The sequence below is a fragment of the Pholcus phalangioides genome, unplaced genomic scaffold (assembly GCF_987345545.1).
Source record: "Pholcus phalangioides strain wild (caught in Gottingen) unplaced genomic scaffold, Ppha-v1.0 ptg000015l_1, whole genome shotgun sequence".
In the NCBI taxonomy this organism is placed as follows: Eukaryota; Metazoa; Arthropoda; class Arachnida; order Araneae; family Pholcidae; genus Pholcus; species Pholcus phalangioides.
Genome location: NW_028301608.1, coordinates 104,996,238 through 105,009,604, shown reverse-complemented (window position 1 = coordinate 105,009,604; position 13,367 = coordinate 104,996,238). Strand labels below are relative to the sequence as shown.

At 37.7% G+C, this 13,367-nt stretch overlaps 1 protein-coding gene across 3 annotated transcripts in view; it reads left to right on the top strand.

Moving 5' to 3' along the window:
• LOC149077261 (beta-1,3-galactosyltransferase 5-like) overlaps positions 1-11,890 on the top strand; it is a 68,186-nt gene extending 56,296 nt beyond the window's left edge. For all 3 annotated transcript variants that reach the window (XM_089245022.1, XM_089245024.1, XM_089245023.1), the window contains exon 2: positions 2,077-11,890. In XM_089245022.1, coding sequence (XP_089101148.1) covers positions 2,093-3,157 — 1,065 coding nt within the window. In that variant the 5' untranslated portion in view covers positions 2,077-2,092 and the 3' untranslated portion in view covers positions 3,158-11,890. The remainder of the gene's footprint in view (positions 1-2,076) is intronic.
• Positions 11,891-13,367: the final 1,477 nt, after the last annotated feature.

Sequence of the window (13,367 nt, the reverse complement as noted above, 5' to 3'; positions counted from 1 at the left end):
GTACTAATTATTTTAGTTAAATTATATACGTTAATTAATTTAAAAATTATAACACTTGCAAAGAAAAGCATGCTAAATTAATATCTAATTTTTTTAAACTTCTCAAACATGCTGTTCAACTAACCATTCATCACACGTAAAAAAAACTGCAATATGGTTACAAATTGGGTGAAATAAATTCCGAAAATTCTGCGCTGTCCCCAGCTCTCAATTTAATGATCGCACAATGAAAATTTCAGGCACCAATACTAAAGGAAAGTGACCATATACTGTATCCTAAGCAACATCGTTAATTCTGAATATTTGTTTAAGTAAAAAATAATTTAAAAACTGATTCTCAAGTAACCCCCTTCTTCCAACTCATCACCTAATAGTGCTGCAAGTGAGATTGTACTAAATAAATTTTCTCCAACCAAAAAAATAAATAAACAATCAAAACAACACAAATTTAGGATCTTAATCAAAGGTGTCCTAATTCCGTCCGTCCCCCTTTTCCAGTTATCATCTACACATTTATTTTATTGTTGCGTATATTTATTAGTTACATTATATATATAATAATTAGTTTAATATATATATTATAATTAGTTTAATATATATATTATAATTAGTTATATTTCTTACATTAATAATGATTTCTTTATTATACTTATATAATTAGTTGGTTTTCTTTTTCCATGAATAAGACATCGACCTTTTGATTCTGTGTTAACACTTCTATAAGTGATCATACATTAATGAAAATGAATCTAAGTAGTCAGGAAATAAATATATATACAGTAAAACCACCTCTTAACGGACACCCCTCTTTTACGGCCAAATTATTTTCCCCCTTGTATAATAAAATATGTATTTCGAACCCCTGATTAACGAACACTGAAAGTTTATACACTTTGGAAATGCAACCAATAAGATCATCAGTTGGATTTCCTCGAATGTAACCGATATGCATATTGGTTGAATTTTCAAGTTTCATAAAAGAGCTTTTATCAAACTTTTATAGTGTAACCCCGGCCTGACTAGAAGATGCGAAGTATTCATTTTGATTAATGTATGATCACTTATCGACCTTTTGATTCTGTGTTAACACTTCTATGTCTTATTCATGGAAAAAAAAACCCAACTAATAAAGAAATCATTATTAATGTAAGAAATATAACTAATTATAATATATATATTAAACTAATTATTATATATATAATGTAACTAATAAATATACGCAACAATAAAATAAATGTGTAGATGATAACTGGAAAAGGGGGACGGACGGAATTAGGACACCTTTGATTAAGATCCTAAATTTGTGTTGTTTTGATTGTTTATTTATTTTTTTGGTTGGAGAAAATTTATTTAGTACAATCTCACTTGCAGCACTATTAGGTGATGAGTTGGGAGAAGGGAGTTACTTGAGAATCAGTTTTTAAATTATTTTTTACTTAAACAAATATTCAGAATTAACGATTTTGCTTCTACTTAATCGCTACCAAGTCAGCGATCGATCAATAATCGAACACCCCATTCAGATTGCTGTCAGTGATTAGCCCCTCTGTGGTGGTCGATTGGTCATAGTGACGGACTCGAGGACCCCACCGTCGCTACAGTGGAGGTCGGCTGAAGTTGGTTTTCTGTTTCCAACTTCGAGCGCAAATGCGAGCCGATCTGTCCGTTATAAAGTCTCGCCCCAGGGAGAAACAGGCCTGCAACTTTACAATTTTTCAATCATTACACTTCACTCATTGTTAGAAAAATTGATGGCAGTACTACACATAACAAGCCTTACACAGAAACAAACTTCACGTCAGGTTCAGAGGTTCAGTGCACGCACATTCCGGCACATACCAACCCGTTAGAAATTCCATAGAGGAATGTATACGAGGTGCATGTACGGTTAAGTAGTAGTTAGTGGTTAGCATTGTGATTATTTGAGTCAGCGCCACGTGTCAGAGGTGCTGTGTAAATGTCTTTGTCCTAACGAGATGGTGCTCACAACTGGGAAAGGGTTGCGCATGCTTATTGGATTTTGAATGTATGTTTAAAACAGTACTGATTCTATTGCTCTTTTTTTTTTTCACATAGGTCGCAGTTGATCAGGATGCCAGGTATCCCAATGTTCGAACGTCGGGTCAACGTATGCATGTTGCTGGCCTTCCTCGTCATGACCTACGCGCTGAGCAGCTTGCTGTACGTGTGCAGCTACGTACCGCACAATTCGTCCTACCTCCGTCACAACGCGACCTGGTGGAGAACGGATTCGGACCCTTACAACATGTCTCTCGTGAACAGGACGGACGACTTCGATCGTTTGATCGACATGCAGCAGTTCCAGTTCCTCATCAATAACCGGCGCTGCGACGCGGACAGGAACCTGTTCATGGTCGTGTTCGTCCATAGCTCGCCGACGAACTTCAGGAAGCGGCAGGTGATCCGTAGCACCTGGGGTAACGAAGGCAACCTATGCCAGGATCCCATGAGACTCGTGTTCTTGCTCGGAACCGTTTCCGACCCTCAAATTCAGACGCGCATCGAGGAAGAGAATGACGTGTACAGGGACATAGTTCAGGGCAACTTTTTGGATAGTTACAGAAACCTCACGTACAAGCACGTCATGGGTCTCAAGTGGGTGACTTACTTTTGCAGGCAAGCGAGGTTCGTCTTCAAGACCGACGACGACATATTCGTGGACGTGTTCCAACTCGTGGCTTATCTCAAGAACTTATTCGGCGAATTCAGGGTCGGCAACCTCATGATGTGTTATCTCATCAAGGGTCCTTACGTGAAGCGCAGTCAGAGGAGCAAGTGGAGAGTGAGCTTCAAGGAATATCCCGGCAGGTACTACCCGACGTACTGTTCCGGTTGGGGCATCATCATGTCTCCGGACGTGGTGTTTAAGCTGTACCTGCTGTCTTCACAAGTGCCGTACTTCTGGGTCGACGACGTGCACGTTACAGGCACCCTCGCGGGCAGGGTCGGCGTGTCGCATCTCGACTTCACGGAAAAGCTCGCCCTCACCGCCATCGACACGGACAAGTGGCTTTATGGCACCGAAGTTATGAGGCCTTATTTATTCGGGCATCCCGACACGGATGCGGACACCATAGTAGCTTTGTGGAACAGGACAATGCAGTATTACCAGCGACCTATCTCCAAAGAGAGGTAGCATTGATGCTCCTTAGGAATTATACCGTATATTTCTCAGTAGTAACTACTGGCGTCCATCTTGCTCTCGAATTTTCTGTGCGTGTCTTCCGAATCTACCTTTTTTTCCCATCTACAAAAGTGTATGTCCATTGTAATACATTCAACTTTCTGCTGGTTAGATCACTTTTTGGGACTGTTCAGATATTTTTTTTCATCAAAACTGGAATGTAATCGGTATTCCAGAGATGATTGACATTGTGTATGTAGGGTATCATCATTCTCAGGATAATATATTTTCATTATCATCGAGTTAGATTCACACTTATATCACCTTACTATACATTCCACAGTTATATGACCTCATTGCATCATCACACTCATTAAATAAATACACATGTATACGACAGAAAAATACTCAACTAACTGAAAAAACCCTTATGTACTTGGGGTTTTGTACAGTGTGCAGCTTCCCTATAATTAGATTTAAGGTAACTCCATTGGTTATGTACTTTTGGGCAGGGCCTGATTTCTGCATGAGCAAGTGGGGCGTTTGTAAAGTTCAATATAGTTTTTGGGACTTCAAAAGTTTGTATACACATAAGCCACTGACTACTAAAATATCTTGGATCTTATTCACTGGCCCCATTCTAATTTTTTGCTTGCTCAGACCCGACAGTTTTCGGGAGACTCCTAAAATTTGAACAAAAATTGACTGATCAAATAATATTTCACCCTAGTCGCAGCAGCCAACATATTTTCTCACTTTTCCCAGAGCTTTCTCATGCCACAAAGTCTGGCTCTGCTTTTGACTTTAGACTTCTTTAAAACAATCGTAAACAAATTCTTAATTAGTCTTTAGATTTCTTGTTTCTTCAATAACTATCTATTCCAGGCCTTCACAAATCCCAGGTACCAGGATACCATGGCCATTGGTACCGGAACCTGGAAGCTGAGGGTATTTGAGTGTATCCCCTCCCAACAATTAACGAATATACAATGTAACGCACCATTCCACCTCCAGCGTACGGGCTTGAGTCCCGAATATGCGAGACGAATGGCGATTTTCAGTTTCCCTCAATGTTTTCATGTCGGTGCCTCTAACCATAGCGAGTAGACAATCAGAGTTGGCACCAGAAATTTCCGATACGTGATTGTTAAATTTGGGTCTGAGAATAACACAAAATTTTATTTCATTGCTATCCATCTCTTACCTTGGTGAGAAATCATTGTCTCGGAAAAGTAAAAAAAACATTATTTAGGACAATTTTTTCTTCTGAAAAACCATACTCGTCTCCTAAGAAATTTGGCTGGCACCTGGAATTTTTGTTCGATTTTTCAAGCCCTGATCTATTCTATAGTGTCCCCCTTGTCTGTCTCAGCGTATTTTCAATTCATAATCACGGGCTCGGATTTATGCCCTAAAGATGAAACGTCGTTGCTGATAGGTTAAAAAATTTGAATGTATCGATCAGCAACGACGTTTCATCTTTAGGGGCATAAAAATCCGAGCCTTAATTTTTCACCTATTTCTTGAATTCGCTATTCTGGTAGCCAATTCGAGTCAAACTGAGATGAACTTTGTAGTTGAGGTAAAAGCTTCTTATATCGGGTTTATCGAGGTTATAAATCCCTGATCAGATGCTTCCTCTGTGAGGCCAGCGTTTGGTTAAAAACTGTGCAGGGTGATTTTAAACTCTTTCAGGAGACAATGTAACACCTGACAAGCAATATTTGTGATAAAACCTATCGCTGCACTCCACTCATAACATCAGAAAGAAGGTAGTCAAGTTATGTGCGTTATTATCCAATGTATAGACCAGGGCTTGACAAATTTCAAAGATATATAGGCTCCGCAACAATTTTTTAAGCACCAAACATTTCCCCCCACAAAATACAAGTCAAAAACAATGCTTCTGTCGACTTTCCCAAGACTTAGTGAAAGTCTATATATATATCTATATATGATAGTCTATTTATCTATACCTTCAGTATTGATAAATGTGCTGTTATAAATTCCAAAAATTTTGCATTGTTTTCAGATTGCAATTTAGTAACCACACACAGAAAATTTGAGGTGACTTGGCGCCTGGGATTTCTCAAGCCCTGATATAGACTTAGGTAGTACAATCTTCTCTACGATCAATTAATGTTTCATCATTAGATAGATGGGTTTTTTAATATATTTTTTGCGCCATTTTGAGTGGACTTGGGCCCCGCTTTCCTTTGTAAATATTGTTAGTTTTAAATTTATCATAATGGTGTTCAATCTTCCCCTATTTTTTAACTGAAAGAGTTCAATATTACCCTGTATATTTCCCAGTAGAAGACAATTTTGAAAGCTTTTTCTAATTTGTAAATTCAGTCTAATAGAAGGCAAGTCAGGACTATCTTTTCACAGAACTACTCCAACAATTCCAGATGAGGTTTCCCTAATAGTCCCATGTTAGGCATCTGACACATTACAGATAAATAAAATATTTTTCTATATCCAGCTCTAACAAAGGCAAGGGTCCCAAGGTGTCATCCTCAAAAAATTATGGAAAAATAATTGCTGAAATAACTGCACATTCATCTCACCAAGAGGCACCTGAAAGCAAAAAAAAAAAAAAAAAAAATTAGCGATGGAGTACAATTATATTAAAGCCGCAAAAATTACTATAAATGGCAGCAGTTGGCTACTCATCGCCTCTTGCACTTCTTGGCGATATCTATTAAAAATATCTTTTTACGCCCTCTAGCTCCCCTTTTTCTTTTCCTGAGCTGCGCCTGATCATGTGGTGTTTGAATGACGTCACTCTGGGGTGACGGGATTTTTAAACTTAGTTTTGGCCTCTATTGGCGTTCAAAATATTGATATTTTTAAACAAAACATTGAGTATCCCATAATTCAGCTGAATTTTCGTATATTGCTGTGCATATTTAAATGAGTAGAATCAGTGATAACTTAAAATAATAATTCAAAACTTTTTGAAGACGTCATCTTGGAACCCTTTCTTTGAGATATAATATTTATTTCTATAACGTATTTAATGAGAAGAAACTACTTTTCTTGCAGTTTCAAACTTTAAATTTCTCTTAGGATTTTTCAATGGACATGCACTTTTGATCTCTCACGATATGTGCTGCTTAATGTGTAGCCGGCACTGGAAGACCAAATTAAAGTTCCCATGTATGGTTCTACGTTTTAGTATGAATCAGCTTAGGAAAACTATAAGAAAACTCATTTTTGTGAGATGATAATATCTCTATCGTGTTGCTAATTTTTGTTGCCTTTATGTTCTTATTATTATAATGTTATTTTAGTTGTTCTCAGTTATAATTGTATCCTATTTGTGAAGTGTGCCTCGCTTATTTTTTAGAAGTTGATGTTATTTAATTTTCGTGTCATTTGATTTGTAATGTGAAGTATATTGTAATTATGTGTACAATTTTATATATATATAATCTGAGGGTTTGTTTCGGATTTACAATGAGGACCAAACAATTACATGCATTATATTCATTCGTTATCAGTTATTGTCGATATTTCAGCATTTAGAATTAAAAAATATATACAAATATGGAATCTCTATTAGAAATAGCAATATTTTATGCTTTCTTCGTCTTTTAAGTGACTTTATTTTAAAAATATGTATTTTTAATATTATAGTCTTCTATGACTCTATATCAATGCAGTTTATGAATATATGGAATCAGTAAAACAATTCAATAAGTAATAGTATAGTTCAGGGGTTCTCAAACTGTGCTCTCCAACTTTTGGCAAGGGCGCAGCGGAGTGGTGATCCTGACAAAGGTTTTTCGGAAATATTCTTTGTTAAACAGCTCTGGGGAGCCGGTGGAGCTCGCGGATAATCATTGAATAGTAAACAGGGGCGCCGTGGATGGAAAAGGTTTGAGAACCCCTGGTATAGTTTATACACTTACAGCGAAATTCATTTTTAATAGCAACTCGAATTTATTTATTTTAAGTAGTCTCAAACGAAATAGTCAATAAACTTATGTTTAATATTGTTTTTTTACCAATTTCAATATATATTGTAATGTTTCTCGCATTGAATGTATTTATTTTTAGTGGTCTCCTTAAATTAATATAAACTTTTAAAATATTCAGTGCTCTGCACAGTGCTAAAATGTTAGTAATTTTTTTTTTTAGATTTATTATCCTAGCAAGTTGTATATGATTTTAACTTCAAAATAATTATGTAAGGAAAGTTTCGTCTTTGATTTCAATTGCCGCTCACCTATTTTTCAGACTGCAATAAAATCTCAAATTTTGAATTGCCTTGAACCACTAACATGATTTTTGAAAACGTTTTACCAAGTTTGAATTTGTTCTAGAATCAAAAACAACTTGCTGGGACATTTTTATTTCATTTTTTATCATGTCTAAAACAATATTGAAACTTAATAAAACTTATTGGCTTAGAACAGGGGTTCTTAACCTAAGCATCACGACCAAAACATGGGTCAAGGGGCTTCTGAGATGGATATTCAAATCCAATAATAATCAGGGGCTATTGCAGGGTTTGAGCTACATAAAAAAATTCCTTTAGCAAAAAAAAAAGTGATAATTTGGGGGGGGGGAAGCTTTAGAGCAAAATAGGCTACAATGCTAATGATTGATGGTTGGATGTCTACTCGTTTCGTACCTCTTGTGCGCAAAGCCGTCTTAGCGCACCCGCGCACCTCAAGAGAAGAGGGAACAAAAATGAGATCCGGTTGAAATTTTATAGAATTTACCAGGTAGAGTCTCAGAGAAAACCACTTGGCCCGGGGGGCCATGATGCTCCTAAGACGGCCCTGCCTGTACGCATTTTTGCGAAAGTGGTTACTGCTTCTTTCGCATTTAGCAAAAAATGCGACCGTAGCTTAAACCCTGGGCTATTGATCTATGGGTCCCGGCCAAAACTCGATTCGCGAGGGGCTCCAGAGATATGTCGTACAAACCCACTTTCAGTCTGGGACTCGAACTATGGCTCACGACCCAAACCTCTGATTCGCCGAAACTACAAATCCACTAACAAACAGGGGCTCTTGAGCTATGCGTTGACTCAAACTAGATTCACAAGGGTCGCGAGACTGATATTGTTGTTGATTTTTTCTTGAAAAACGAATGTTAAATCAAGTCATTGTATCATAAAACACTATACTCAAGAGATATACAACACCATTAGGTGGGGAAAATTCGAATTTTTTTTGTCTTATATCAATGTTTGCCATTATCTGTCATAATTATAAATGCACGTGTTAATGACCAACTATGTACTTTAGTGGTGCTAAGGGTCGTGACAGTTTAAGTCACATTTTTGAAAATATTAAGAAAAACATCAATGAACAAATTTTAGTCTTCAGAATGGTGAACCTATATCCAGAGTCCTTATTGAATGGCCACTTTCTTCTTGATGCTTCGTTTGTCAACCAACGATGGGTTCTGATGACCATGATCTGTTGATTTCTAATTGCTGTGATGCTACCTTGGTTTTAGTACTGTGATAATGTATTCATTTACTTTATGTACGGTGTTCCAATGCACTCACCGACGGTGGCACTTTTTGCACAACCTTGCAGTTCAACTACAGGGAAAACTGGGCACAACCTACTCTAGGGCTTGACCAGTCCCAGACGCCAGGTTGCCATGGCCACTGTAAAATTGGTATTGGTGCTTAAAATATTCTGACGGTGATTGTGCTGAATTGGAGTCTATGAATGACAAATTTTTCTGATTTCATGTCAGTTTATTCTTTTACTATAGGTAAAGGATATGGTCTCTGAAAATGGGAAAAACATTTCAGCGTATTCTACTTATTACGTTTCAACGCTTAAGTACGACTTATTTTCGTGGTCCCAGCTTCAACTAATACTCATTAATATTTTCTGTTTAAAGCGTTTTCCCGCTTACAACGTTTTTTTCCATGGTGTTTTGAAGGAAGTGGAATCCACTATATTTAGGACCATTTTTTTTCGAGATTTAAAATCTTTCTTGACTCCTATATATACGGCTTAGCGCTGAATTTTTTTTTTCGTTCTTTCAAGTCCTGACCTACTCTTGGAGATGGCTGTGCCCTATTTGCAGAAGAATCTGCCTTTTTCCACTGCACCTATCGAGTGCAGCTGTCTTCATCATTGCTGCATCCGTAGTCTGGCCCTGTTGGAAATGCGTTGAATCCTCATACCGTACGTGCATTACGAGACCGGGAAACACAGCAAAAAGATTTATGCTCACAGCTTGAATGTCCACGTGACCAAAGTTAGGTGCTCTAGCCCATTGTATTTTGAAGAGGTGGTCGCAATTCGGTGGATGCACATTGCCTGTTACTCTATATACCGGGTCATTATTTAATTCCCGTTGCCGCATTTTACCAGCGAACCATTGATTCTAGAGGCATACTTCCAGTTAGAAAAGCTATCCAAAATAATGTGTAGAATTCAGAAACGCCATTCATGTTTCAAGGGGTTGTATAGTTATCAAACTAAATAAATATATATCTTTATATACGGACACCCTGTCCTCAAAAACCCAATTTGAAAGTTGCTCTGTTTATCCCGAGGCCAACAAAAAAATCCACGTTTCTGAGTGCAGTATTCACCGAGATATTCGAATTCAAAAATGAAAAGAAGTGATGTCAGTTAGTTTTTGCTGTTCTTTCCCAACTTTCCTCCGATTTTTTAAATCAAATATCTCTACAAAAATTGCACTTAGAAACGTGCAATTTTATTTTTGGTCTCGGGAGAGACAGGGTAACAATTTTCTAATTTTGTTTTTGAGGACACACAAGGTGCCCATATAAAAAGGTTTTATAACTGTACAACCCCTTCCAACATGAATGGCGTCTGAGTTCTGCAAGTTATTCTGGATAATGTTTCTAATTATAAGTATGCTTCTAGGACGAGCGGTTCTCCAGTAAAATGTGGCAAGGGGAATTACGTAATCACCCAATGTGTTGAAATATCAATATGATAGAATTTTATAATCTTTCATATTTCAGCAGGCAGGCTCGTTCTGTTTAGGATCACTTCACTGCCTTTTTTTGGCTAAGATCAAGGTGTGGGTCCGGATTCGTAATTCGTCATTGATATGATTTTGCTGCTACTCTTTGCGTCAATGCAATCAATGTAAAGCAGGCATCTTCAACCCGTTGCTCGCGAGCACCACGGTGCTTTCTGAAGCACCCAAAGTGCTAGATAAACGTGTCCAATTTCATGCTCGCGAGCTCTTCATCAACGTTCCAATTTAAAAAAGTTGTACCAACTGCATTCAAGGATTAAAATCCTGATTTCATACATCGGTATGCCAAATTTTCCGTTAGGGTGCTCGTGATGATGGCTATAGGCAAAGTGTTCGCGACTAGAAAAAGGTTGTTGACCTCCGATTGTAAAGCTTTCTCATAGAAATACTCATAGTTCTATAGAACTCTTCCCCCCCCCCATAATTGCTGGATGTTCAGTAAAAATTCCAGTTGAGAATCGATTGTTTTCAGTTGGAACGATTTGAAGCTTTCGGAAACGTCCCTGAGGCTCATTTTTCATCCTTCATAGAATTCGGTGAAACCTCTCCAAAACGGTTTCTTAAAAAAGGCAATTCTGGAATTTGGCATTCTCATGAAGGGAGAAATTCCCGACTATAAAAGAAAGGCCCCTATAAGAGAGGTGACTCTTTATAGCGGTTTTACTGTATTTTAGTATTTCTCGAAAGGTATTTATTAGACCTGTTTTGAATTCGGGCATATTTCAAAACAATGAAGATTCGCGTGTCGAATCATTGGTCAATTGTGAATTATTTTTACACTATTTAAATATATTTTTACCAAAAATGTGCTTATTTAGTTAATAATTACGCATTGTATACAATATGCTCATGTACATTAGGGGTGCCCAACCTTTTCAGTCCGCGGGCCAGATACGCGGTATTTCTGTCGTTCGTGAGCCAGAAACTTGTACATGTATGACCCGTATTTTACGGGACATTCCCGTAATTTTGGCCGTCCTAATTCTTTTATAAAATGTCTTCTTTTTTCCCTAATTTTCAACGAAACTAATTTCTTGAATTCAATTTTTTGAAATCAAAATTTAAGTTTATTTTCATGACACAAATTATGCTACGATAATTATGACCGTCGTAATCAATTAGTCATAAATATATTTCTTTCACATATTTGTCAAATGCACTTTTTTTGGCGAATTACTGGCCTTTGACAATTTTTGGCAGAAATTGTTAACTTCACTTGCCTTTCACAATTTTTTGGCTAATTCATAGCTTTCCTTACATTTGACAATTTTTGACTCATCGGCAACTTTACTTGTTTTTGACTAATTGAAATATGGTCAGCTTATGTATTTATCGTATTGATACCTTTCTACCGGAAAGGTAGACCTTTTGTTGACCCGCGGGCCGGATATTGTGAACCCCCCGATGTACATTATTCATCGTGAAAATATGAACGGAGTTCGAATCTCTAAAAGAAAATGCTATTATTTAGCTTTGCTGTTATAGGTCAAAGGGTCCATTTCAAGATCTGATTATTATTGTTCTATAGTGACTATGTGCCTATTGAATTTACTTATTAGTTTAGTGATTAATTTATTCATTGTGCGGATTTACCGTTGCTTATTTTGTGGTGTTTTTTTAGCAATCATTACCTTCTCGAAATGGATTTTATTATTGCTGTCATATAGCAGTAAGTCTGGCGTTATATTCGGGAAATTCGAAAGAAAATGTCGTTTTGTTTCATTAAATATTTAATGATCAAATGTTTATAGAGTCTATTTTTGTTTATTGATTCGTATAATGTGTTGTTAATTCCTACAGTTTTTTCTCACAAAAATATTTGCTTGTCTGGCAAATATGCTTAACCCATGGCCGGCGGGCCAAATGTGGTCCGGGGCCTCAAACCTAATTTTTTTGAAAATGAACTAAGCACATTTCCAGATAACTTAATGGACTCTCCGGCATATTTGCAGATTACTCGAATAGCATGTGGTGCAGTTCCGAAGCACTAAAGCGGCCCACGGCACATTTACAAATCACTCAAATGAACCGCGACATGGTTTGCTCATGAAAAAAAAAAAGCTCCTTCAAACCGATGGCTAACGCTAAGGTTTATTATTTCAAGTGGCTATAGTGGCTGTATTACCGCTATAGCTAATCACTGTGCCCTATTTTTTTTCCCTCAACGATTAGACGTATTTTGCAGCATCAAGGGTCGAAATTTTTTTTCGTCAACGAGGAATGCCCGTTAATGAAGTGGTGGGTCCATGTGCTCCCCATCCTCCGTGGTACTGGGACATTATAAGGGGGCCACGGGTAAAATCCAGACGAAAGGAGGTGCCACGACAAGTGGTGAAGTTGTCCACGGAGCAAAGCTGTTCGTAAAACCAAGGCCATCTTAACACGGGCACCATGTGGGCATGGCCCGGAGTCTTATATCTATGGGAGCTCCTACATGATGAGATTTGTTACAATGATTTTCAAATAAGTATGTAGATTTCATTTCATTCCGTGCACCGCCCAGGCTCTATCGACCATTGTCAATTTTAGCCATTGCCCGGATGAGGGGGCTGGGCGATGTCGGGTGCTTTATTATGCATATAAAATATAAAATACATGAACATTGAATATAAAAACACATTAAAAAAAAAAAAAAAGTATATACAGATTTAAATATTTCTATTATACAATATACAATTTATTCCGATGAGCTCTTCTGATGTCCTTTCCAGCTTTATTGAGCCCGAGCCCCCGTTCCTCTCTGTGGCCAAGCGTCAGGTCCTGAACCATGTTTTCCCTCATTGGCTTGTTGGCTAAGTATGTAGATATGTGAGCTGACACTTTCAGCTAAGTATTGGGGGGGGGGGGCAGAACATCTCGCTTTGCTCGGAAAACTATAATGTTGAGATGGCCCCTAAACTCCCAGAAAGAGGAAGCTCACAGAACTGTAGCCCAGGGTGGGCGGGGATCCAAGATGATGTGTCGATTGTAAGTTGGCGTTGGATCGTCCCATATTTTACACATACCTATTTTTCACATTTAATCCGGCTCTTGGAAGATATAATCACCCACTTTCTGAATGCATGTCTGGCCTAGGGTTCCAGAGATAGGTCTCATTTATAAAATTTTTGTATTCATATTATAAATTTAGTTTTGATCAAATTCAATTCAATAAAATGAAAGGGTCTTGTTCTGAAATGAGTCGGGGTGTGGGCCCCGGATAAGACGGGAGGGCCACGAGAAG